The sequence below is a fragment of the Grampus griseus genome (genome assembly GCF_964374135.1).
Source record: "Grampus griseus genome assembly, chromosome: 6".
NCBI lineage: Eukaryota > Metazoa > Chordata > Mammalia > Artiodactyla > Delphinidae > Grampus > Grampus griseus.
In genome coordinates, this window is record NC_139000.1 from 42354353 (window position 1) to 42381081 (window position 26729).

Genomic DNA, 26729 nt, shown 5'->3' on the forward strand with positions numbered 1-26729 from the left:
TGCTGCAACTAACAGTCTGCATGCCGCAACTAAAGATCCCACACGTGGCAACGAAGATCCCACGTGCTGCAACTAAGACCCGGTGCAGCCTAATAAATGCATAAATAGATAAATATAAAAGACCTCCAGTGGTTACCTAAAACCACGTATAGTACTGAATTCTCTCTCTCTCTCTCTCTCTCTATATATATATGTATAGATGCACTATGTTTTTTTCTATACCTACGTACCTATGATAAAGTTTAACTTATAAATTAGGCACAGTAAGAGATTAACAACATAACTAATAATAAAATAGAACAATTCAAATAATAAAAGTTATGTGAATGTGGTCCCTCTCTCAAAATATTGTATAAATTTAATGCCTTTTCTATCTTAACTAAGTACTTTTCACACAGTGTGGCCATAACTTGTTGCAGTTTGAGATACAACAGCAAAACTAGCATGGATTTCTTTTTCCTTCTTCACAACTTGGGTTATGATAGAAGATTCATTCTTTCCATAGATCTTAGCCACCTCAGCATATGTTTTTCTTTTCTTATTAAGTTGAGAATTTTTACCTTTTCTCTTAAAGAAAGCACTTTATGACTTCTCATAGGCATATCCAAATTGTCAGCATCACTACTCTTGTGCCTTGGGGCCATTATTAAGTAAAAAAAGGGTGACTTGAACACAAGCACTGCGATAACTGCACAGTCAATCTGATAACCACACAGCTACTAAGTGACTAATGGGTGGGATATGCTGGATAAGGGGATGACTCACGTCCCAGGCAGGACAGAGTGAGATGGTGCAAGCTTTCATTATGCTACTCAGAAGGGTGTGCAATTTAAAACTTAAGAATTATTTATTTCTGGAATTTTCCATTTAATATTTTCAGACCACGGTTGACCACAGGTAACTGAAACTGCAGAAATTCAAACCATGGATGGAGACGGAGGGGTTTACTGTACTTAAATCTGAATACGACTAATTTCATATTCTGCCAGAATGGTGAGAAGGACTTAAAGAGAACAATTTTTTTTTTTTTTTGGCTGTACGCGGGCCTCTCACTGCTGTGGCTCTCCCGTTGCGGAGCACAGGCTCCGGACGCGCAGGCTCAGCGGCCATGGCTTACGGGCCCAGCTGCTCTGCGGCATGTGGGATCTTCCCAGAACGGGGCACGAACCCGTGTCCCCTGCAACGGCAGGCGGACTCTCAACCACTGCGCCACCAGGGAAGCCCGAGAACAATTTTCTTGAAAAACCATCCAAAGTGGATGATAGCGCATGGAACTTTGAAAGTCCCACGGTTTTGGAATTCTCTGTGCTTTCATTCTTAACCTGAACCTGCATTTAATTGCACTAGTGTCTACTTTTGTTTAACTACAATTTAACTTATTTTCATTTAAATTTATCTTTGGAGTGGAGGAGGATGGATAGAAGGGTGGGTCAGATACTCCCCGTGTTTCAGCAAGATGCTTTAGTATTTTGAAATAGATATCTTGTCTCCTTGCCTGCCCTTATTGAGGTTTGAAGATTTTAAGTCCATCCTATCTTTTTAGAGCTTCCTCTTTTCCTTTAAGTAATTTTTGTCTTTGCTCTATCCTTCCTCCTATTCTTTTTCAGCATGAGCAAAAATTCAGCTTTTAGACAATCATAACTTGTGAAGGAACGAGTTCTGAATTTAGACTCCTCCCTGTGTTGACCATTCTGGGTTTATATGATTCCTCATATCCTTTCAAAGGTTGAGAGGCTAAAGTCTTATTAGCGCCCTGGTGGTATGATTTCTTGGTAAACGTTTCTGTAAGAATGAGAGAAATGTCAATTTTCAGGAAGAGCAGTGAACTGTGGAAGATTCTAAAATCATTTATGAAAATGCTTACAATTTGTCTTTTTAAAAATAAAACAATTATGAGTTAGAGTCATAGAGCAGAAAGTGATCTCTTGACTCTCCTTATAAGTGAAATGAGTTTTACTTCTAATGGGATTGCTAATATTTTAGTTGTAAACCACAGAGATTATTTGAATAGGTTCCTCCCTATCCTTTGTGTGGTTTATTCATTTTTAGGGAAAAGTAATTGATGTCCTCAGCATTTTCCAATATAGAGTTTTGTCACTAACAGGCATTTGTTTCTTAAGATTCTGTATATTTTGTTACTTTTCCGGAAACTTATACAGACGAGCTATTGACACAGAACAAGCAAAATTGTGTAACTCTTTGTGGAAGGGTCAGTTAGAATGTCTGGCTAACAAAGATCTCTGGATCATGTTGACTGCATACAAGAGATGCATGTCAATTAATGACAACCGTTTCCTGACATAAAGCAGTTAATTCTAAGCTGAATATTTGTATTGAATTTTTTACGAATACCACATTTCTAACAAATTATAGAAATTTGGTTGTGTAGGTAAATAGCTCAAATTAATTTAGAGTAAAAAGTAGCCTTGCTGTCTCCTTGCATTTGAACTTTTAAATGCACTTGTGGCAAATATGAGAAGTACATTATGTTTGATACTTCAAATTAGAAAAACATTTATTCAAAAAATCTTTGTGATTGAAAATTGTTAGCATGATCTTTTGGCTTTGCCTGATATAAGAACTGCTCAGAAATCCAGTTTGGACTTGAAAATACCATCTTGATCAAAATGAGGCCCAGAGACAGAACGTGGCAGGAAAGACTTGGCATTGCTGCTTTTCTTGGTGAGTCAATACAAATGATTTTGTAGATTAATGAAACAAAAAGGCTATAAAATATACAGCATCTTGAATTCTGCTCCATTGTTTTAGTGTTGGCTTCTTTTTTTAAAAAAAAATCTCAAACTGTCTATTGAGCCTCATCACTTAAGTTCTTTCAGCTTTTCCTTTTTGTTTCAAAAGCCTTGTACTTACCTCTTTTGTTGAGAGAGCAGCCATGAGCTCTGTGTCCAGTTGTTTCCAGTTCTGTGATGCCTAGGACATTGCCACTTCTCCTTTTATGGTGAAAAATAGCACCTTTTCTGTTTGCAAGAGCAGAGGCTGGGGAAGATGACATGATTGTGATGGTGATATGGGGATCGGGGAGGACTGATTTGAATAAGTGAATCTTAATGGCACCTTCAAAATGTTTCCCCTCTGGAAATTGAAAAACAGAGCTCCCACAGAGATATTTTATTCATGCAGAAATGAAATTGGAACTTGGTGTAAAATCCCATTGGCTAAACTGAACATGATGTAAAAATTTGAGCATTCCAGTCCCAGGTAGATTACATTAGTAGAGGTTCCTCTTGGGAGAGCCTGGAGAAGTGCTTCCCAACCAGTCCATGGACTGGGTGCATCAAAACCCTTGGAGCTCTGGTTAAAATGCATAATGCCAGGCTCCTGCAAGGATGAGTCAGAGTTGAACTGAGGAGGAGCCCAGGAACCTGCATTTTTATTGAGTATCCCTCCCTCCATTGGATTGCACTTGGGTAGATGTCTTAGTTCACTTAGGCTGCTATGAAATACCACAGACTGGGTAGCTCATACACAACAGAGGTGTATTTCTCACAGTCTGGAGGCTGGAAGTTGAAGTTCTGGGTGTCATTAAGGTTGAGTTCTGATGAGAGCTGGTCTCCAGACTGCAGACGTCTCCCGGTGGCCTCATATGGTAGAAGGGGCAAGGGAGCTCTCTGGGTTCTCTTTATAAGGGTACTAATGTCATTCATGAGGGCTCCACTCTCATGACCTAATCACCTTCCAAAGGCCCTCCTAATGCCATCTCTTTGGGCATAAGATTCTCAGCCTTATGGGGTGGGGGGGGACACAAACATTCTCACCGTAGCAGTAAGGGATCATTTGGAATTTTCCCCAATGTTAGCCAGATTCTCTCATGAATCAGTATCTTTAGAATAACAAGTACCAGGATAGCAGCACTCACAGGTGCAGAAACTCCTGCCACCTGGGGTGGCTGCTGCCCAAGGTCAGCTGAGAGTTATAGGGGACCAAGCAGAGTGCCCCCAAATCCAGGCACTCTCCTCCGGGCCACCCTCTTTGCTACTAAGAACCTCTCCTGCATAAAGATTCCAAAAGGCATTTTCCTAACTCCTGTACCCAACTACCAGGAAACTCTGATACAGAACCTGGGCCTCCCTGTGTGGCTGGCCCCGGGGCCCCACGTGTCCTCATCGGAAAGGGCAAGTGGCAGTGTGCCTGCTCCTGTGTGAGGCTGCTTTGTCACTCAACAGACTCATCCACTTAGTCCTGAGTCCTCTCTTGGCCAGGCAAACCCTCTTCCCATTGCTTTCCCAGACCGTGATCATCCTTGTTGTCTTAGTCAATGAATACCGAAGCACAGATAGTTATTAGGCTCCTACTATGTGCTCTGTTTTAGGCTCCAAAGACACGAGGAAACAAGAGAAATAAGGCCCCGTAGAGCCAACCTGCCAGTCCCAACAGAATGTGTCCATACCCTCTTCTGCCCGTTGGTTTCATAAGTCATTTACACCAACGTACAGAATTGTGTCCCCATTTCTGTTCTGTTTACGTACATCGTCTTCTGTAAAACTGAGCTGAAGCACAATGGCTTCTCCCAGATGGTTTCAGAAAACATCCCAGACTATTGGAGTTGACTTTGCCCATCTGAGAAGCTTTATCAGCTCCTCCCTTTGACTCTCAGGGAGGCGGCCTTGACTAGAGATTATAGGTAAACTTTAGAACAATTGGCTTTCTGTTTAGATATGCTTGGTTTATCACTTGGAAAGGCCTTTTTGCTTTGGCCTCTGTTCTCTCCTGGCTCCTAAAAACCAACTTTCTTTTTCCTCCCCATGAGTCTTTCTGAGTCTTAAGCTGAAATTCGAACCTCAGACTGCTTTCTCAAATCTCAGAGTTTAGAATTTTAGTGCTAAGACGTTTTTCTGGCCCGTTTTTAGTTACATCAGTTTCAACCCTCAGTTTTTTTGTATGTGTGTGAGGTTCATGGGTAGAATTTCAGAAGCCTCTCAAGAGAAAGAGGGGGAAAGCTCCTTTAAGGATGGAGAGTAAAAGAGTACATTTCACATAATACACACCAAGATGAAATACCCAGATCACTGGGGGGTAGACCAGATGTTTGTAGTTGGAATATCACCAAAGTCTTATGATAATATTTAATTAATCAAATATTTAATTTGATTACCCATGGCAAATGACACTGGTTTTTTACTCGTAACATTCATGTTTCCTTACATAAGAAGCTTATTTAAATAAAAATTTTTTAATATTATATAATCATGCAGATGGTACATGGATATGATAAAAATAGCAAGGTAAGTACGGAAATAATGGAGTTTGGGGAAACACTGGTAAGTGAATGCCAAGAACAAGTATCCTGTAGGAAAGCTCCCAGCCCTGCAGAGTGCACACCCACCACCCACGGACACAGGAAGCCTGCGGAGGTGAGCTTTCACTTAAATAGAACACAGGTTATCCACGTGTGCCAACCATGCCCGAGTAGCAAGCCACGTAAGTGCAGATTAACCACTTGCCGAGCATGTATGCTGGAAAAGGAAGTAACTCACATTTACGGTGAGGGGAGGCACAGGATCCCGGCAGAGCATTGCAGTGAGAGACTCAGGGGAGTACGAGAGGCTTAGTGAGAGGCAGGTTGGTCTCCTGCCTGGAGGTCAGCGGGCACAAAAGCAGGGAAGGCGAACCAGGCCCTCGGAGGAATCTCTGTTACAACCAGGGTGCCTTACTCAGAGGTTACCCCCTGATTTTATTACAGACCACATTTGTAGTAGGATGACGATAAATAAGAACCTGAAACCAGTAGGCTCTTAACGATAATGAAAGTTTTAAAGTACTTATAACCCATCGTTGGTTTTCTTTCCTCCAAGTATGAAAACAGTGAAGCAAAAACTAAGTGGAAGAGAAGAGGCATTTCCCTTATTTATATTTGGAACAGAATCTAGAGATGGAATTGTAATTTTACTCCTTTCTCTGCTCTGTATTTTAATAGCATTGGGTCCAGGAGCAAAAGTCCTTCTGGCCTGTGGTTCCCTCCCCTGTCCCCCTTTGTCTCATCTGATTAAATCTCTTGGTCACTTGATACCAAAGTTCGCCTTCCAAGCCACGGCTCTCCCCTCCCTGCTGCTCCCAGAGTGAGGGAATGCTGCTCCCAGAGTGAGGGCTCAGTTCTCCTGCTATCTGCAGAGGCTGTGGAGGTGCCGTCCACCAGCATGTTGATTTTGTGGAAGAGCCAGTGAGAAAATTCTCACAAAGAGATAAGAAACAAAGCAGAGTGGACCTGTGCTACTGACTGGCCCAAAATACATTCTAATACGCAGTCAGGAGGGATGTCAGAGCTAAGTCACCTATTCTTCCAATCACCAATAATTTTCGTTCTAAAAATCATATCCTTTAGATTTTTCTTTTGTGTGGAATAAATGAACGGTTGTGCTCAATGTCTGAGTGTTGAGTTTCTGTTTAGAAGAAGTGAGGATACAAAAACAAGCCCCGTATATATGCTGCCTATACCAACTCACTTCAGACCTAGAGACACATACAGCCTGAAAGTGAGGGGATGGAAAAAAGTATTCCATGCAAATGGAAATCAAAAGAAAGCTGAGTAGCAATACTCATATCAGACAAAATAGACTTTAAAATAAAGACTGTTGGGACTTCCCTGGTGGCGCAGCGGTTAAGAATCCGCCTGCCAATGCAGGGGACACAGGTTCGATCCCTGGTCTGGGAAGATCCCACATTCCGTGGAGCAACTAAGCCTATGCACCACAACTACTGAGCACATGCCACAACTATGGAAGCCTGTGGGCCTAGAGCCCATGCTCTGCAACAAGAAAAGCCACAGCAATGAGAAGCCCACACACTGGAATGAAGAGTAGCTCCTGCTCGCCACAACTAGAGAAAGCCCACATGCAGCAGCAAAGACCTAACGCGGCCAAAAATAAATAAATAAATAATGTTTTTTTTAAAAAAAAGACTGTTACATAATGATCAAGGGATCAATCCAAGAAGATATAACAATTGTAAATATGTATGCACCCAACATAGGAGCACCTCAATATATACGGCAAATATTAACAGATAATAAAAGGAGAAATTGACAGTAACACAAGAGCAGTGGGGGACTTTAACACCCCACTTACATCAATGGACAGACCATCCAGACAGAAACTCAGCTCAGATCCTTAGCTTGAGTTTACTGGTCCCTCTAGTCCTGGTCACAGCTGTCATTGCAGAGACTGACTTACGTCTCGTGTTTCCACCCCCTCTCCCACCTCAGCCCCCATCTGCTGTTGGGACTGTCTCATTTAGAGCAGAGCTCTGAAGAATTAAAGATAAAGTTCCAAGTGCTGGAGTCTCAGAACCAGGTGAAGACAGTGCTTAGCTGATAGAAGGGTGTGAGTTGGCCATTTATTTGGGGAAACACTCAGTGTAGAACTAGCACATGGTGTTATCATGGGAAGTGCGTGTACCAACAGAGACCCAGATTTAGACCCAAGACTCAACAAACACTTCCAAGCTGAGTCACCTTGGACAGACTTTGACCTTGGACAGAGATTAAATAAACTATCTAATCTTTTTGATATTCAGGTTCCCTTCTGGAAAAAGAAGATACTAACCGGGTTGTGTTGAGGCTTAAATGAGAGGGAGAGGATCCTTCACCCCTACCCCCAGCCCACCGAGTTTCTTTGCTCTCTTGCCCTCAGCCCCAGGTGGTGTGTGTCTTTCAGTCTTTCTTCTTTGCCTTTAACCTGTCCTTTTTTTGTCCTATGTTTGGTTTTTTATTCTTCAAATAACCACAATATATTAGTAGAATTGAAGAACGTTTTAAAATATTGGTATTGATCAAATACATTTATATCATCTTTTTATTAATCTTTAAAATCATTTCTAACCTTTTCTTTTCAAAATCTTCCATGTCCAAAAGCAAAATCAATGACTTTTTACACATGATTCTGTGTTTGGGGCTGCTGGTGGGGTTGGCTTTAACCTTTTGTAAGTGAATGGCCTTTATAATGCAAAAGATCCTCTACCTTGGTATAGAACTTTGGGGTGAGTCTTGAGTGATTTTTCTGGTTTAAGAGGGCCCAAATTCCAGGTGCTTCGTGATAATTGCATAATCTCTCCGTTCACGTCAGCTTTGTGGTATGTAGAATGTGGAAGTATTAACCTTCACTTAGGATAAGGTAGCACTGTACCCAAGGTCAACCTTGCCGGGGTGGAATAGAAACAAGCGTGGCAGCATCATAGAAGAGATGCAGGGAACCCCAGGATTCTGCAAGAGCAGAGATCTCATCTGATTCAGGATTCTAGACCAAGCTCTCACCGTATAGGACCTTCCCACAGGTCCTCAGTTAACACACGAGGTCTTGTCAGCCAAGAGTCCTCATGAAACCGGTCTCATCACAATCATCTTTCGACAATTCGTATCTCACTTTTCTGCAGTTGTCTGCGATATAAGACCAATGGGGGAAAACTGACTTCTCATGTTTGTTCTATTCATTCCTCCATTTAGTTGTTTTTTGAGAGCTGACTATATGGCAGGCACAGTGTTCGTGGTACCCAAATGCGTGACTCCCAAGCCTTACCCTTCCTGGACTTAGGGTGTAGCAAGAGACATATCTGCAAACAAGCAGTTAGGGGATGGGCCCCACTGGGCTGTCCACAGGCACTTTGAGAGCTTAAAGGGGGCAAGCCTAACTGTTGGGGGGACGAAGGGGAAGAAAATTCCTTTAGGGCAGTGTTATTTGTGTTGAACCTTGAAGGCTAAGGCTTTAGCAGCCCGGTTGCTAGCCGCAGCTCTGAATCTGCATCAGCGTTGCCCTGTTTGCTGACTCACAGTTTCCTCATCTCTGACCTGGGAAGACGGCACCCACCTTTCCCATCTCTGGAGGTAGAAGTAAGGCAACAGGGAGGCTTGTGAGGTCGTGAGGACACTCACCTGTCGGGAGGTTCTTCTTCATGCCCCAACAGTGTGCGCCTGCAAGATGGTGGGTGTGCCTGGGCTTAGGGTTCAGTGTGCGGCTGTGAACTTCCCATCTGTCCTCATTAGACCAGTATGACTAAGTCCATTTGGTCATGATCCCGATGTTCTTCTCTGATAGTAGAGTCCGCATTAGAGTCTGATTGAGTAAATCCCCTCTTTCTCTTGCTGACAGTGTGCACTTGCAGAGATCACTGAACAGTATGAGCCCCAGGTTTCTCATCTGTATGATAAAGATGACGGTAATAGTTCATACCTCGTGGGTTGGTTGTGAGGATCAAAGGAGATCATGTGTGCAGAGTACCAGGCACAGTGTGACTCTCTAACAGTCACCATTATTAGGACTGGGGAGTAACCAGGAAGGGGTCACAGAGAATCAGGATAAGCCTCCTGCTTGGCCATTTTCATGGTGGTTCCTGCCATGGTTGAGGTCACTGCCACCCACATAGCACACTGGGTGGTTGAGAGAGGATGAGCCACCTCTTTTCCTATTTGTGGATAGTGAAGGCAGCTGAGATTGGATGAATTCCATATCACTATCATGTATTCAAAAAATACTTTCAATTCAATAATATTATTCAAGATTTTAAAAGGAAGGAGGAATATTCCATTGTATATATGTGCCACATCTTCTTTATCCATTCATCCGATGATGGGCCTAGGGGTAAGACGGGAATAAAGATACAGACCTACTAGAGAATGGACTTGAGGATATGGGGAGGGGGAAGGGTAAGTTGTGACAAAGTGAGAGAGTGGCATGGACATGTATACACTACCAAACGTAAAATAGATAGCTAGTGGGAAGCAGCCGATAGCACAGGGAGATCAGCTCCATGCTTTGTGATCACCTACAGGGGTGGGAGGGAGGGAGATGCAAGAGGGAAGAGATATGGGAACATATGTCTATGTATAACCGATTCACTTTGTTATAAAGCAGAAACTAACACACCATTGTAAAGCAATTATACTCCAATAAAGATGTAAAAAAAAGGAAGGAGGGCTTCCCTGGTGGCACAGTGGTTAAGAATCCGCCTGCCAATGTAGGGAACACGGGTTTGATCCCTGGTGTAGGAAGATCCCACATGCTGTGGAGAAACTAAGCCCGTGCGCCACAACTACTGAAGCCCGCGCGCCTAAAGCCCGTGCTCCGGCACAAGGGAAACCACCGCAATAAGAAGCCCGCGCATCGCAATGAAGAGTAGCCCCCGCTCGCTGCAGCTAGAGAAAGCCTGCACGCAGCAAAGACCCAACGCAGACAAAAATAAATAAATTAAAATAAATAAATAAATAAAAAATAATCAGGGTCTTTAAAAAAAAAAAAAGGAAGGAAATGCTGTCCTAGGCTACAACATGAATGAACCTTGAGGGTATTATGCTAAGTGATATAAGCCAGTCACAAAAAGACAAATACTGTGTGATTCCCCTTATATGAGGTACCCAGAGTGGTCAGATTCTTAGATACAGAAAGGAGAAAGGTGGCTTGGGGGGGAGGGAGGATTGGGGAGTTGTTTAATGGGTGTGGAGTTTCAGTTCTGCAGGATGAAAAGGGTTCTGGAGATGGCACAACAATGTGAATATACTTAACACTTCTGAACTGTATACCTGCAAATAATGAAGATGGTAAATTTTGCTGTGTGTATTTTATCACAATTTTATAAAAGCTTAATGAGCTTGTGCCAAGTGTAAGGCATTATACCTGGCCCAAGGGGAGGTAGTGTGAATAAAAACAAATATGGCCCCTGTCTCCTCTTACGAAACTTACAGGCTGGTAAGGGAGGCATATGTCAAAGGAAGAATGACATTAATGGGCAAAAGTGCAGCTGGAACAGGTGCTCCAACCAGAAGTTCATGGTACCCTGAGAACCTAGAGTATGGGGACTTGACCTCATCAGGCAGACCAGTCCAGGTGAAGAGCAGCAGTGAGAGGGGTGAAGGGAGACCATCCCAGGAACGTGCGAGGCATGAGCCGAGGCTGCAACGAGGAGGCCATTGTGTCTAGAGTGGAGAGGGAGGAGGAAAGCGTGTTGTGAGAAGAGGCTGGCGAAGACAGAGGGGCCAGACCACACGGCCTTGTTGGCCACAGTAGAGTTTTCTTTCTTCCTGAGCTGAGGAGAGGCCATTGAGGGTTTTTTTGTTTTTTTTTTTTTTGCGGTATGCGGGCCTCTCACTGTTGTGGCCTCTCCCGTTGCGGAGCACAGGCTCCGGACGCGCAGGCTCAGCGGCCATGGCTCACGGGCCCAGCCGCTCCGCGGCATGTGGGATCTTCCCGGACCGGGGCACGAACCCGTGTCCCTTGCGTCGGCAGGCGGACTCTCAACCACTGCACCACCAGGGAAGCCCCCATTGAGGGTTTTGAGCCGAGGTTGGGAAGACACACAGAAAAGCAGGTTTGTGTTTTGAAAAGATCAACCTGAAGGAACATTTTTTTTTTCTTACAAGGAAAGATCTTATCAAATGCTAAGAGGTGTCTCAATTATTCACCTGGAAAAATCGTTCGAGTCCCCTAGATGTTTCTCCGGGGCCTGATGTTCACAGGGCCCTCGGCGAGAGTGCAGACGGAGACCCACATCCCATAAGTCTAAATGGTTACAGGCAGTAATCAAGCCAACAAACCGTGATTAATATGTTCTGTCCTCTTACCATGACAAACATCTCTTTATAACTAAAATGTCAAAAAAGATATGTACAGCTATGGTTTTTAATATGACTAAGAGCGAACAAAGTATCAAAGATGATTGAATTTAACTATAACCGCACTGTCTGGGTATTCTGTTGGGTCAGTGAGATGTGGATACGTAATAAAATATTTTATAATTAATCCATCATTTCCTATTTCATAATTTTTGGCCTTCTTTATAGTAAAATCATGAATTATATTATTTTAATTAAGATTTTCATACAATTCGTGTTGTTTTAATAGAAATGCTGTTAGATGACTTTTTTATAACAAGTATACTGAATATATATTGTATATATATTTGTATATATGCAGTTCACCCATTTGAAGAATCCAACTTTTATTGAGTCATTTTAGTTCTGAGATCATTTTCATTAATTCCAATTAGAAGAAACTTTGCCCTACTGAGATCATATCAACCTGAATTGTTAAAAAAACTTCTTTAAAGCAATACTTGGATTTGAAAATGAACCATAAATATAGTATATTATGTTCCAAACATGGTAATGGGATCTCTGAGATAAATTATCTTTATCACAAAAAATATTAGAAAGAAAATATTTTAATTCCATCACACAAATGTCTGTCACGCTGCACCTTTTCCTGTCTATTCAAACAATATCTCAATCTAATATTAATGTAAAGCCCTGGCATCATGTTTCACACGTATTATCTGGACATCTATGCACATTTAAGAGCAGTAGGAATGGTTTGATGTTGTAAAATGTTCCTTGGCTGCCATGTACAAGTGTTGTGAGTTTGGAGGACCTCCTGAACTACAAATTGGAATATGAGGAGGGGGAAGAATATAGACATTTGGTACAGCTAGGGATGGTGCTTCATTGTGCGAGGATCCATTGTATTCATGTATTTGAAAGAAAGGAATTGACACGTTAACTAGCCTTTTCTCACATCCCGGTGTTTCTGCTGCTCAAACCTTCCCTGCGCTCTGAAGCAGCCCCCATCGCTGCCATGGCTGGTATTAGCAGTGGGGAAACCCTCGAATGTTTGGGGCTTTCAGACACGCATGCCAATTGTTTCGAGGTCATAGGGCAAGGGATGTCGGGGAGCAGTTCCCTGGGGCCTAAACAGTGTTAGTCACCAGAGCTGATGTTTAGGATTACTCCAAGTGACATGGGCACTCATGTGTCCTTAATAAATTGTGTGTGTGTGTGTGTGTGTGTATGTGTGATATTTGTGGACTTCTAAAGCACAGGGTCCAGGGTGGGGACCCCTCTGCCCAGGGGTTTAGGATGGCACTGCCTGCAGCCTCAACTTGCATAAGCACTCGGCAGGCCCTTTCCAGATCCACCCCCATCAATTTACTAATCCTCATATTGGCCAACGCTGCCAGGAGGAACTTTCTTTCTCACTCTGTTCCTTTTAAAGACTGCTGACTGCGTTTTTCACTTGTTTTGTCTTATTAGGAACTGGAGAAAGTGGCAAAAGCACCTTTATCAAGCAAATGAGAATCATCCATGGGTCTGGTTACAGCGACGAAGACAGAAAGGGGTTCACGAAGCTAGTTTATCAAAACATATTCACCGCCATGCAAGCCATGATCAGAGCCATGGATACCCTGAGGATACAGTACGTGTGTGAACAGAATAAGGTAACATGCTTAAGAGTGTTGGACCCATTTGTGAATACATGCTATACTCCTGGTTAGCATATGTATCTGAACTAAAAGATTTACTGCGTGCTTCCATCAGAGGCCTAAAGAAGCTCTTGAACTCAGATTCTGGGGTAGAGATACTCCAGAGGAGTGCGATGAATTTAGGAAGAGCGCCGCAGTCTTATTTCTGCAGAAGCTCTAGCATAGTGGTAGTGTGGTGCTGCCCAGTGCGCAGCAATTCAGAAATGTGGGTAGTCATGCTGGTGACTTCTTTCAGATGCTGAGAAAAGGAAGACATACATATACATCTCCTCTTTCAGCTAAGATACCTGGTTAATTTCTTCATTGGAGCAGTGGAGATCTTGGGTTTACAATGGCCAACTTTTTAAGAATTCCCAGTCTTAGGAAAATGCCCTGCAGACTACTCAAAGAAGTCAGCGGGCTTTGTTTGTTTGTTTGGGGAGCTAGCCCTTCTTAGGAGCTAAGTGATGATTTATGAAGGGTAATGCTTGTGTCTCAACTAGCAGAGGACTCTCATAAAGTAATGGTATGGAGTTGCCATTTGCTTTCCTGTCACCGTGGGTTATTTAAAATACATATCTGTTTAAGACTATAGGAAAATAATGAGGCAGGAGGGTGGGAGGAGGAGACAAATAATATTTTCTATGGTGTATTGGAATGTAAATCCATAGGAAAATACTATGTATAAGTTCATTAAGAATCTAACTGATAGAGTTTCTTTAAAATAATTGATACCAAGTTACGACATGATATGATGATAAAGAGAAAAATTCTGTCTGATTCTCTTGTGGATCAACTGAGAAGAATTTAGCTGCTCAAATGCCAGAATAGTGGTCTAAGTATGGACCTCAGGGACAACTTTATCATGAACTTGTGGCATCTGTGTTCATGTACATTACACAAAGAGCTTCAGAGCAATCAATCTAATTTTATTTTATTACTCAGTGACTGGATTACATAGGAAAACTCAACATGCACCAGATTTTAGACGTACCTTTACAGTGTGACTGCAACCTTGTGTCTTTACCACCATTTCCTTGCAGTCTTGAGGAAATGAAGGAATATAGCTTGCCCACAGCTTCAACCTTCAACAGTGTTACGCTGAAAAATGTGTGTGTGTGACAGGTGGTGGGGGGAGGGTGTTAGTGGTGGGAATTAGTCTTTAGTATATCTGATGCCAAGGAATATGAGAGGTGCGTCCTGAGCCACTGGGTGATTCTACAAGTGACTCTGATTCCTTTACACATTGGTTTTGAGTATATACATCATATCTTTTTGAATGCATGCAGTTAAAAAAAGAAATCACCCTTTACAAAGTATTTTAAAAATTAGGTCATCTATGGAAATTTAGGATTATTTCAGAGAAGAGGTATGTCAGGAACGTCCTTGCGGTAATTTTAGTTAATCTACTTTCCTGCTTTGTAAAAGGCATTTGTTTCCCCAGTCATAGTGGGGTGACTAACTGGAATTTAGGGATAGATTTGTAAACAGGCCTATTGGGAAGAAAAGGCTCAAGTATAAGTCAGTTCTGCTTATCTTGGCAACATGTGTTTGTAAAAACCTGGTCAGATTTAGTCATCAAGGTCCCTGGGTTTTTGTTTGGTTTTCCCTCAAGGTCTTCTAGAGGAACTCTGAGTTTATATTTCAAACAAAAAGGTTTTATGGGGTTTGACATTGCACCACTTTCTTGTGCTCTCTCGATATGAATTCTTTCTCACAAGGCCATGTCCCCTTGCCCACTAATCTGCATTAGTTTCCCCCAGCTGCCATAACAAAGCACTTCAAACTGGTGGCTTAAAACAGAGATTTCTTCCTTCACAGTTCTGAAGCCTGGACGTCTGAAATCAAGGGGCTTGGTTCCACCTGGAGGCTCTGAGGGAGGCTCTGTTCCATGCTGCCCTCCTAGTTTCTGATGGTTGCTGGCAATCCTTGGTGTCCTTTGGCTTGTAGATGCTTCCATCCAGTCCCTGACTCTGTCTTCCCACAGAGCTCTCCCCTCTGTATCTCTGTGCTCACATGGTGTTCTCCTCTCTGTGTCCAAACCTCCCTCTTCCCATGAGGACAGCAGTCATTGGGTTAGAGCCCATCCTAATCCAGTATGACCTCATCATCGCTTGATTATATCTACAAAGACCCTATTTCCCAATAAAGTTACTTTCTGAGATTTGGAGTTTTCATGAATTTCAAAGCAACACTATTCAACCCAGTACAGTCTGCCCTCTGCCCCAATCCCCCAAAGAATGTCTAGCCTATAAGCAAAATACATTCACCCCATTCTAATATCCCCCAAAGATTTAACCCTAAAAACAGCATCAACTCCAAGCCTCAAATCTGATCTAAATATCAACTCAAACGGTCCCCAATCTCATCATTTAAATACTCTAAATCAGGAATGGGTGAGACTCTGGGTATGGTCCATCCAAGAGCAGAATTCCTCTCCTTTCACACACCTGTGAAACTGGGAAATGAGTCAGTAGTACCTCTGTCTCCTCCTCATTTGCTGTCTCTGGCTCCATTCTCAATTCCTTCTTTCTACTTCAAGTACCTGCATTCATGCTTCATAAACTTCCTCTTATCCTTCAGACATATGCCAGGGATGAACCACATAGTGACATGGCTTAAGGAGAGGCAAAAGGTTGAGTAGAAAGATCACTGGATTTGTTCCCCCAAATCTGGGCTCTGCTCATCGCTCACCTGTGGGTCTCAGGCAGGAGTCAGCAAACTTTTTCTGTAAAGGGCCAGAGAGGAAATATTTTCGGCTTTGAGGGCTATACAGTCTCTGTTGCAATTACTCAGCTCTGCTGTTGTACAAAACCAGGCATAGGTAATGCGTAAACGAATGAGTGACGCTTGCTTATAAACTCTGTTTGCAAAAGGTGAAAATGATTCTTAACTCACGGGCCAAACAAACAAAGGCCAAGAGCAGATTTAGTGCATGGTCTGGAGTTTGCTGACTCAGTCCTAGGGGAAGCCGTGTAACCTCTCCGGTCTCGCATTTCCTTGTCTGTTAAATGCAGACAGCACGTGCTCTGTCTACTTCATAAGCCAACATGAGCAAAAGGAAGTGCTTTACAAATTAAATGGCACTGGAAAATAGAAGGTTATTACTGGGGCAAGTTCAAAAGCCAGAAATCAATTCATTGTTTCTTCTGTTGATTGTTTAGGTCAGTCATTTTGATCGATTTCTTCTTTATTATTTTCTGAATAATTTTCTCTGTGGGCTAGTCCTGATTGCAAATGTGAAACTATAACAAAGTACCCTTCTTAGGTCATAAAATGATAAAATGATTAGTGCTCTAGGAGTTTAAGTAATTACTTAAGAAGCATGATCTATGTCTTCTTTTTTAAAAAAAATTTATTTTATTTATTTATTTTTGGCTGCATTGCATCTTCATTGCTGCGCACGGCCTTTCTCTAGTTGCAGCGAGCGGGGGCTACTCTTCGTTGCAGTGAGTGGGCTTCTCATTGCGGTGGCTTCTCTTGTTGTGGAGCATGGGCTCTAGGCGTGCGGGCTTCAGTAGTTGTGGCACATGGGCTCAGTAGTTGTGGCTCGTGGGCTCTAGAGTGCAGGCTCAGTAGTTGTGGTGCATGGGCTTAGTTTCTACACAGCATGTGGGATCTTCCCGGACCAGGGCTCAAACCCGTGTTCCCTGCATTGGCAGGTGGATTCTTAACCACTGCGCCACCAGGGAAGCCCGTGTCACCACCAGGGAAGCCCATGTCTTCTTTACAAAGTATTGCTTCATTCAAAACAGTTGACTAGTTAAGTCAGGGATGAACAAACCTAATTAGCTTTTCTTTTCAGTCCTTCCCTCACTTCTTTTTCCATTATTTGATTTTTTTCAGAGCTAGACACTTTCTTAAAAGTCTGTAGAAGGGAATTCAGAGTGATTTTAGGGGGTTTTATTTTAAATGTTAGCAAGATTATTGGTCAGCCAGGTTGTTGAAAATCTTTGCCTATTACTTGACAGGCTAATTTTGAAAGGAAATTTATCAGAAATTTAGTAGCGTTTGGTTTTTAACCATGTTTTAACCAACATGTTTTTTCAATTAAGATTTAGCCTTGAAGATTATTTTCTCATACATTGCCTACTTTTCTTAAAAGAAATTATTCATATGTATTCACTCACTTTGTTGATAAGCCTTAATTTTTATGTCTCTCAGGAATGTCATGAGCACATATTAGAATTTATGACTTCTTGGATAAATACTACAGAGGCGTTTGCTCAGTGTCAGGACTACTAAATTTGAATTAAGCTTCTATCTTGTGTTTCCTGGTGATGATTTCACGGAAATCTTCATCTATTTTACCGTTTGTAGTGTCTCCAACTTGAGAAATTCTCACTGTAGGTCTGTAGTGTGGTAAAGGAAATCTTATCCCCTTAAAGGTTCTGCAGAATCGGCTTGGATGATTTACATACAGAATTTCCCAAGGGCAAAGGACAGCCCTGCCTAACTTTTCAAAATGTTTGGTTCTGTATTCAGTGATCTCTAGAAAAAAAGTACAAGGTCTACAGGTTCTTTCGGTAGCTGACCCCAGCTTCTTACTTGCCCTCCTTCTTATAGGAGGTCTTCCCCACACTGGGGTCACATCGTATTTGCATGTAACATGCACACATTTAACTGCAAGGGCTCATCCTGAAAACAAAAACAACACCTTAAAAAAGGAGAGTTAATAATTGAACAGCAAGAGGAGTATTTTGCCTGCCATTCCCCTCTAGTACTTAACTTGGAATTCGGTGTTTCTAGAAGTGTGAGGTCTGAAATTTCCTTCAAAAAGCATCTTTCTCTTCTGCGAGAAGCTTTTCCTGAATTCCAAGTCACACTTGAGGCAGTGGGCTTGGGCCCTGTAGCCACCTACAGCTCTTGAATGGCTGAATTTGGGAGGTTTAATTGACTCACAAGGTCTCCGCTGATGTTGTTTCAAGTTTTTCAGGTCCTTCATTTAGGTACACGGATGTCTTTGTCATCCGTTCCCTGTAGTGTCTTGAGTTTCAGCCCCTTGGAGCGGGATCCCCCCTCTCCTGACTGCTGGATGTATCAGGAACATGCAAAACAATGGTCCTCATTGGGAGCTCTTGGGAGGCTTTTCTGCTGCCGCCCAGGGTACCAGCCCTGGAGAGTCGGGCCTAAGTATTCTTGGCACACAGCCCGAGCTTTTGGATTGACTTTTAGAAGCTTCCCAGGTGATTCTGATTAGGCAGCCAAGTTTGAGAGCCACTGCTATATGTATCTTAAGATGATCTGGAGGCGTTCAGTTCGGATTCTACTTTCTGATGAGCCTTTCCGTAGAGGAGAGGGAGACTTCTGGTAATCTCTTCCATGCGATGACCTAATCAATCTTTATCCAAAGGTAAATTGAGGGGCCAGCACTGAGGATGTTTGTTTAGTTCAGCAGTACCGGGGGCGGGGAGGTCTTAGTGAGATGAGGTGATGGTAGTGGTGACAGCATCTCCAGGTGACATTTTTGAATTCAGGGCAGATTCTGTGTTTTTTCCTTTGAGTCTTGCAGGAGCCTAGCACAGCATCATGGCGAGAGCTTCCAGGGATGGGGTGGGGGTCAGGGGGGAAGAAACAGCTGCATTTCCTTCGCTGGAGTTCACATTACTGGGCCTTCTCAGTCTCCTTTTCCCGCTGTTGCTACACTGAAGTTATCGTTTCTTTTTGATCAGTAGAGAATCAGGGATGCAGGTTATATTGATAACATGCCCAAGGTATAGATATTGTTTGTAATAAAAATACCTTACAATTTCATTTTGTAAATAGAGACATTATATTAGGAAATTAAGTAGTAACATATTTTCACTCATCATTAATAGATATTTTTATTTATTGAGATGGTAATTCACTAGGTATAAAACTTAAACATCAAATATCCAACTTCACATTTAAGCAATAAAGTCAGGTATTTGCAGGTTAGGATTGCAGAAGACATTTTTTTTTTTTTTTTTGCGGTACGCGGGCCTCTCACTGTTGTGGCCTCTCCCGTTGCGGAGCACGGGCTCCAGACGCGCAGGCTCAGCGGCCATGGCTCACGGGCCCAGCCGCTCCGCAGCATGTGGGATCTTCCCGGACCGGGGCACAAACCCGTGTCCCCTGCATCGGCAGGCGGACGCTCAACCACTGCGCCACCAGGGAAGCCCCAGGAGAAGACATTTTCTAACACCAAAAAGAGCTTTGATCATGTCTCATATCTGTGTATATTTAACTCTTCCAGCTTAACTTTTCATTTTCAGAAAGAGGCTGAAGTTCTAGAAGGGTCTGTTAAGGGTGCGTGTGAGGAAATCAGGCACAGTTAAGTGAAAATGGTCAATTTATGTGGCTCTTTACAGAAGAGCTTCTCAGGGTTTGACATATGTTAAGACCCCCTTATTTTCTAATTTTAAAAACATCTGTTTAAATATGCTTTTCACTCCTACTTCCTCCAATTTGAAAAGTCATATTCTGCATGAGCCTCTGGGAACAGGGAGGCCAGTGCTCAGACTTTGGCTTTGGCCCAGGGTCACTGGTTCTCTGGCACATGTTAAACTCCGACTCTTTGTTCCCATGTCCTATTGGATATTAAAAATCGTGTGGTACATTTTTCTCCTTACTAAGAACTTGGAGTCCTAGCCAGTGTCATAACAACAACAAATTCTCCGTCAAAATCCTAGGCTGGAGTTTTTCCATTTATGCCAATAGTTCTCTGATTAATCAATGTTGACTTCAGTGTGAAAGTTGCTCAATCACAGCTTGCAATGTAGGAGTTTGGAAAATGGGAAAGAATAGGATAAAAATAAGAAAGAACTGGTTTTCTCCTTAATCACTGTCACAAGTAAATCTGACCACCCACTACGCATTGGGAGATGAGGAAAGTTTGGGGCCAGTGATGAGATTGATTTGACCGTTGAAATGTTAATTTCTTCCCTTACCTCACCACCAGGTATGAACGTACCACGTGCAAAGAAATGCTTTGAAAAAGGGAACATCTCACAAAGTTATAACCCAGGAACTAGTGTGACCATCAGGCTATTTGAACACCTATCCATCCATCTAACATGTGAAGTATTTTCCTTGAGTCTTAAATTGCATGCAACTTTGTTGCTATCTTAAAATACAAAGGGGAACATGTGAAATACCCTCACAATTCAAAACTCTTTAACAGAAGCTAGAACCATGGTCGGTGATGCTAGCCAAATTCTTTTTTAAAAAAGTCTTACTGAAATACAGTTGATTTGCAGCGTTGTGTTTAATTTCTGCTGTACAGCAAAGTGACTCAATTATATATATATATTAGGTGGGCCCAAAAGTTCATTCGGTTAGTGAATACGTTTCATTTTCATGAAAATGAAAAATGTCTACTGAAAACCGAACGAACTTTTTGGCCCACCCAATATATATATACTTTTTCATATTCTTTTCCATTATGGTTTATCACAGGATACTGAATACAGTTCCCTGTGCTATACGGTAGGACATTGTTGTTTATCCATGAAAATTCTTGTTAGATCCAAAGTCCTTCACAATTTGCTTTCTCTTCATGGCAGAGCCGCACTCTCATTTTCTGATGGTAGAGAGGTAACAGGTGTGTTAATGCTACTCTGTTCTCAGCCCTGCCTTTTCTTATCACCCAGTTTCTTCACTGATGAATGAATGCCATAAACATGTGCCAAGAGGTAAATGAATCCCCAGGTTTGTTTTGGAGTCCTGCCAAGAGAATCATCAGTTCACCTTGTTGCATTGAATTGCGAGGTAGATTTTCTTATTAACTGGTTAATAAACTCTGCGGTATTATCCTAGGCAAAGCATTCTAGAAAACATCCCTTATTAAGAACATTTTTTTATTCAGGTGGGAGCTCAAATGGGATACAGTAACTAATCCAACAGAAACAAATAGTTAAAAGGTTTGTGTATGTGTGTCTGCGTGCATGTGTGGGTGTGTAGGTGTGAGTGAGTGGGCGTATTCACCAGTCAACCCACCTTCGGAGTTAAAACCATATACATTGGAAACCAGAACAGCTGGCTTTTTAAATTTTCATGGACTCTTCTTTTTGGAAGCTCAGATGTTTCCAGGGAGCTTTGAGACATTGCATCGTGTGTACTTCACCGTGATTTCTTTTTCTTTTTAATTTTTATTTTATATTTGGAGGATTTACGATGTTGTGTTGGTTTCAGGTATACAGTAAAGTTATTCAGTTATGCATATACATATATCTGTTCTTTTTCATATATCTATATGAAATAGATACATATACCTATTTTCTTTTCCCATATAGGTTATTATAGAGTATTGAGTAGAGTTCCCTGTGCTATACAGTAGGTCCTTGTTGATTATTTACTTTATATGTAGTAGTGTGTCTATGTTCATCCCAACCTCCTAATTTATCCCTCCCCCACACCTTTCATCTTTGGTTACCATAAGTTTGTTTTCTAAGTCTATGAGTCTGTTTCTGTTTTGTAAAAAAGTTCATTTGTACCCTTTTTTAGATTCCACATATAAGTGATATCATGTTATTTGTCTTTCTCTGTCTGACTTACTTTACTCAGTATGAAAATCTCTAGGTCCATCCATGTTGCTGCAAATGGCATTATTTCATTCTTTTTTAGGGCTAAGTAATATTCCATTGTATATATGTACCACGTCTTTATCCATTCCTCTGTTGATGGGCATTTAGGTTGCTTCCGTGTCCTGGCTGTTATACTGCAGTGAACATTGGGGTGCATATATCTTTTCAAATTATGGCTTTCTCCGGGTATATGCCTAGGAGTGGGATTGCTGGGTCATATGGTAGTTCTATTTTTAGTTTTTTAAGGAACCTTCATACTGTTCTCCATAGTGGCTATACCAATTTACATTCCCACCAACAGCATAGGAGGGTTCCCTTTTCTCCACACCCTCTCCAGCATTTATTGTTTGTAGACTTTCTTTTTTTTTTTTTTGGCGGTACGCGGGCCTCTCGCTGTTGTGGCCTCTCTCGTTGCGGAGCACAGGCTCCGGACGTGCAGGCTCAGCGGCCATGGCCTAGCCACTCTGCAGCATGTGGGATCTTCCCGGACTGGGGCACGAACCCGTGTCCCCTGCATCGGCAGGCGGACTCTCAACCACTGCGCCACCAGGGAAGCCCTTGTAGACTTTTTGATGATGGCCATTCTGACCCGTGTGAGGTGATACCTCATTGTAGTTTTGATTTTCATTTCTCTAATAATTAATGATGTTGAGCATCTTTTCATGTGTTTGTTGGCCATCTGTATGTCTTCTTTGGAGAAATGTCTATTAAGGTCTTCTGTCCGGTTTTGATTGTTTTTTTTTTTTGTTTGTGTTTTGCTGTTGAGCTGCATGAGCTGTTTGTATATTTTGGAGATAAATCCCTTGTTGGTCACATAGTTTGCAAATATTTTCTTCCATTCTGTGCGTTAGCTTTTCAGTTTGTTTATGGTGTTCTTTGCTGTGCAAAAGCTCTTAATTTTGATTAGGTCCCATTTGTTTATTTTTGTTTTTATTTCCATTACTCTAGGAGGTGGATCCAAAAAGATACTGCTGCGATTTATGTCAAAGAGTGTTCTGCTTATGTTTTCCTCTAAGAGTTTTATAGTGTCCGGCCTTACATTTAGGTCTTTAATCCATTTTGAGTTTATTTTTGTGTTGGTGTTAGAGAGTGTTCTAATATCATTTTTTTTTTTTTACATGTAGCTGTCCAGTTTTCCCAGCACCACTTATTGAAGAGACTGTCTTTTCTCCATTGCATGTTCTTGCCTCCTTTGTTGTAGATTAATTGACCATAGGTGTGTGGGTTTATTTCTGGCCTTCTATTCACCTTGACTTCTGACACTTAAAACTCTGTCAGGTTTAATTAAATATGATCTAAAGTAACATAAAATAGCTTTCATAACATAAAAACATTGTTACTGTTGCTTTGTATCTTCCCTAAATTAAATTTTAAATATTTTGGCATTTTTAATCTGTAATTAGAAGTAAAGATATGGGCACATTTAAGTTGGCCATTTATGAAATCTGGTTAGAAAATTGTTTGCTTTTGTGTGTGAGTATATAAAGAATAGAAAGTTTACTAATTTTTCTAGATTCTCTTTTTTTTAAAGTCACAACTAATCTAGTCTTTTAATCATTTAAATAGTTAAGGTGGAGCTAGTTGCAAAAAGGTTGAGGATGATAGGAATAACTTTGTATTTTAGGTGCCTCAAAATTCTCTCCCTTTCATTTACACTGAGAGCTCCAGTGGTTGAATGATGGCATTTGTGGGAGGCCATCATGATCAACCAGTGGCCACCAATTCTCCCCAAGACCGCAAACTCTTCCCCCTCCTGTTGTATCTTTGCTTTGTGTTGACATGGAATGTCTTTCCTACTGAACTGTGTGGAGGCTTCACTTTGGGGTTTAATCATCATTTATCGTTATTATCATGCATGTATCATTATTTTCATGCATGATCACCATGATTTGCATCAGTCCATATGTAGAGCCCTAACAATGTTAGTAATTACAAGAAAGTCTTTCTTTCCAAGTTCAAGTTAGTTCTTGGTGTAGTAGGATGAGACAATGGCTGACCTGAAATTGAATTCCTGTCCTGCCTGTCATTTATATCTTCAACAGCCTTGGGCCGATCACCAGCGCTCTCAGTCTTTGTGTTTCCTTCCTTAAGTGAGGGCTTTGTTGGCTCCCTGTGATATTACAAAATTTAAACATGTGAGTAACCTACCTTCAGAAGCAAAAAATTATATTTTTCTGTGTCCTAAACAGGTTTCTTTTTTCAGCAAAATTTTATTTTTTGTCACTTTGTCTTATCAACTTCTTCATTAATAAGACACTACACCCAGTACAGTGTTATATATAGTATGTCAACATAGGCTATTTTATTTCATATAATCCAGGAGTTCTTTTCAGACACAGTAGAAAGTACCAGAATAAGAAACAGAAAGACACATATATCAGACTCACAGTGAGTAATCCATGTTCCAGAATATATATGGTTTGCAGATGTGCCCTTGCCCCCTTTCTGAGGATAATACCAATTTTTAGGTTTCAAGAGAATGAATCGAATGAATGAATGAATGAGTGGTCCTCCTTCCTGCAGATGCTGGCATCTGCATCTCCTGCATCTCCTCTCACATTTCACCATGAGAACAAGCATCTGTGGACAAGAACATCCCTCACAGAAATTTTGGGTCAGAAGGACAGAAAAATGAGGCAGAATTCATGCAGTGTCTTTCAAGTTGCTTGATTTCCTTAAAATTTTTTTAAATGACAAGGTTAAAGGATTGGAGAAGAATCTTCCTTAAATTGTCAACTGAAAAAAAAAAAGCACAACATGAGAGCTGTGAGTTAAATTGTATTTGGGGGCAAATTGAGGACTATAGCCCAGAAGACAGCATTTCAGATAGCTCTGAGAAGCTGCTCCAAAGAGGCAGGGGGGAAGGTCAGTATATATGTGATTTTGGTGAAGGGGGGTATACATGCAATCAAGCACATATTTTTTTTTTTTTTCATGGCACGTGGGCCTCTCACTGTTGTGGCCTCTCCCGTTGCAGAGCACAGGCTCCGGACGCACAGGCTCAGCGGCCATGGCTCACGGGCCCAGCCGCTCCGCGGCATGTGGGATCTTCCCGGACCGGGGCACGAACCCGTGTCCCCTGCATTAGCAGGCGGACTCTCAACCACTGCGCCACCAGGGAAGCCCCAAGCACACACTTTTTGCAGAAGGATGCTGCTAGTCACAAGGAGCAGACGTCATCATGAAGGATTATAGTGCTTTTCTAGATATGAGGACATGCAAGAATTGGGCTCATAAAATCTGCTGAAAATATTTAACTATCTGAAGACCTGTTCTGCCAGTTTTTCCCAGAGCGCAGAGTGCCTCATTCCTTATCCCTGCCCTGAACTCCTTTCAGGGGTGTTGAAGGTCAGCAGCTGTAGCAGCTCACGATTTAATCCTTGTAGAGGTAGATGGCAAGTGCCAATTTGTAGTTGGTAAAATGATGCGATTTCTGGTGATTTCTTCACTCCCCCCCTCCAAGAGCAATGTCCAGGCTGGCCCAGGCAGTTGGTGGCTCTGGCTGTGCACATCTGAGTCTAACGCAGGCACTGGGCTTTGTTTCAAGGGAAACCATGCTCTCCACTTTCTTATCTACCAGGGACAAGTCATCACCGTTGTAGTTAGAGTGGTTCATTTTTATTTTTTTCTATTTGGCCAGTGATGACCCTTCTCACTGTCAGTAAAGGTGATAAACCATGCCTCCCTCCACTGCAAAGTCAAGTCCTCCGTTGATTTGGGTATGAAAATCTGCTTTTGATAGTTCTGCATCCCTGCTTCCAGATGGGTGGTATTTCTGCCACTTGTGATTAATGTGAATGGCTGATAATGCCTAACGGTCATTGCCACCTAGGAAACCTAGAGATGAAAACTCAACCCATAGCAGTAGTAGGCACTTGATGTGTGTTTGTTTTATGGATAAAGTGAATGGTACAAGCCAAAAGTGTTCTCTAGATGAAAAGCTGGGCCCAAGAGGAATTAAAATGGACAGCCAGTCTGGAATCCTAGTGCCTTAAGAATCTAATGTGGCCTGGCTTTCCCTTGAAGCAGGGTCCCCTGAGTGAAGGTCTCCCGGTGGCCCCCGTGTCCTCACAGTGACTCTCCACAACCCTCCCAGGGCGCGTGCCACGTGCCACGTGCCTCTCTGAGTGCTTCTCTCTCCTGCGGTGGAGGCCGTTACAGGGCTGTCTCTCCCAGCTCACTCTGAGCTCCTCAAAGGCTCTCAGACAAAGGTGGTACCAAAAAAAAAAAAAAAGAAAAGAAAAATCTGCCTTTTGAATTCCAGGTGGACAGTATCAAGTTGTTACATCATAGTTTTGGCATTAAAAACAAAACATACCCATCCAATAATATAGACCAGACAGGATTTTTCTCTTCTTCTTTTTTTTTTTTTTAAACAAGCATGCTGGCTTTGGCATCAGTGTCTCGGCCGCTCTTCTGTTCGCTCCTTCAGCTCCAAACACAGTCACCTCCTCTCTCTTGGCCCCCGTAGTCCTGATGCTCCTTTAAGTCCAGGACTTTGCACATGCTCTTCTCTGCCCTCCCTTCCTCTCTTTGTCTAGCCAAGTCTTTCTTGGCCTCCACTAGAATGGAAGCTCCGTAACGGCCAAGGACGTGTCTGCTTTCACACACCTTTGTAGCTCCAGCACTGAGATGCACGCAGGCTAGTTTGCCAAAAGCCTTTTCATTGAAGAACCAATTTCTGGGGCAAAGGAATCCGAGTTTTTGGGAGCCCTCACTGGTGATCTTAGGGCCACATTCTGGCCTCTCCTGACCTTGTCTCTGACAAACCCTCCAGCCTCATCTGCTCTCCCTGGTGGAGTTTTGGGTTTTCTAGCACATCCCATGCTCCTCTGTTTGCTTATGCTCTTCATCTGTTGACACATCCTGACACCCATTTCCTCTGCACTCATAAGTAGCTAACTTGGTTTATTCATCTTGAATAAGGTATCCAATACCGTAGCAAAC

General features: G+C 42.2%; 1 protein-coding gene across 1 annotated transcript in view; it reads left to right on the forward strand.

Annotated features, from left to right (window-relative positions):
- The window catches only part of GNA14 (G protein subunit alpha 14), a 155246-nt gene that overhangs the window by 46779 nt on the left and 81738 nt on the right, over nucleotides 1-26729 (forward strand). The window contains exon 2 of the mRNA XM_082656229.1: nucleotides 13028-13212. Within this exon, the coding sequence (XP_082512355.1) occupies nucleotides 13066-13212 (147 nt within the window). The 5' untranslated portion in view covers nucleotides 13028-13065. The remainder of the gene's footprint in view (nucleotides 1-13027; nucleotides 13213-26729) is intronic.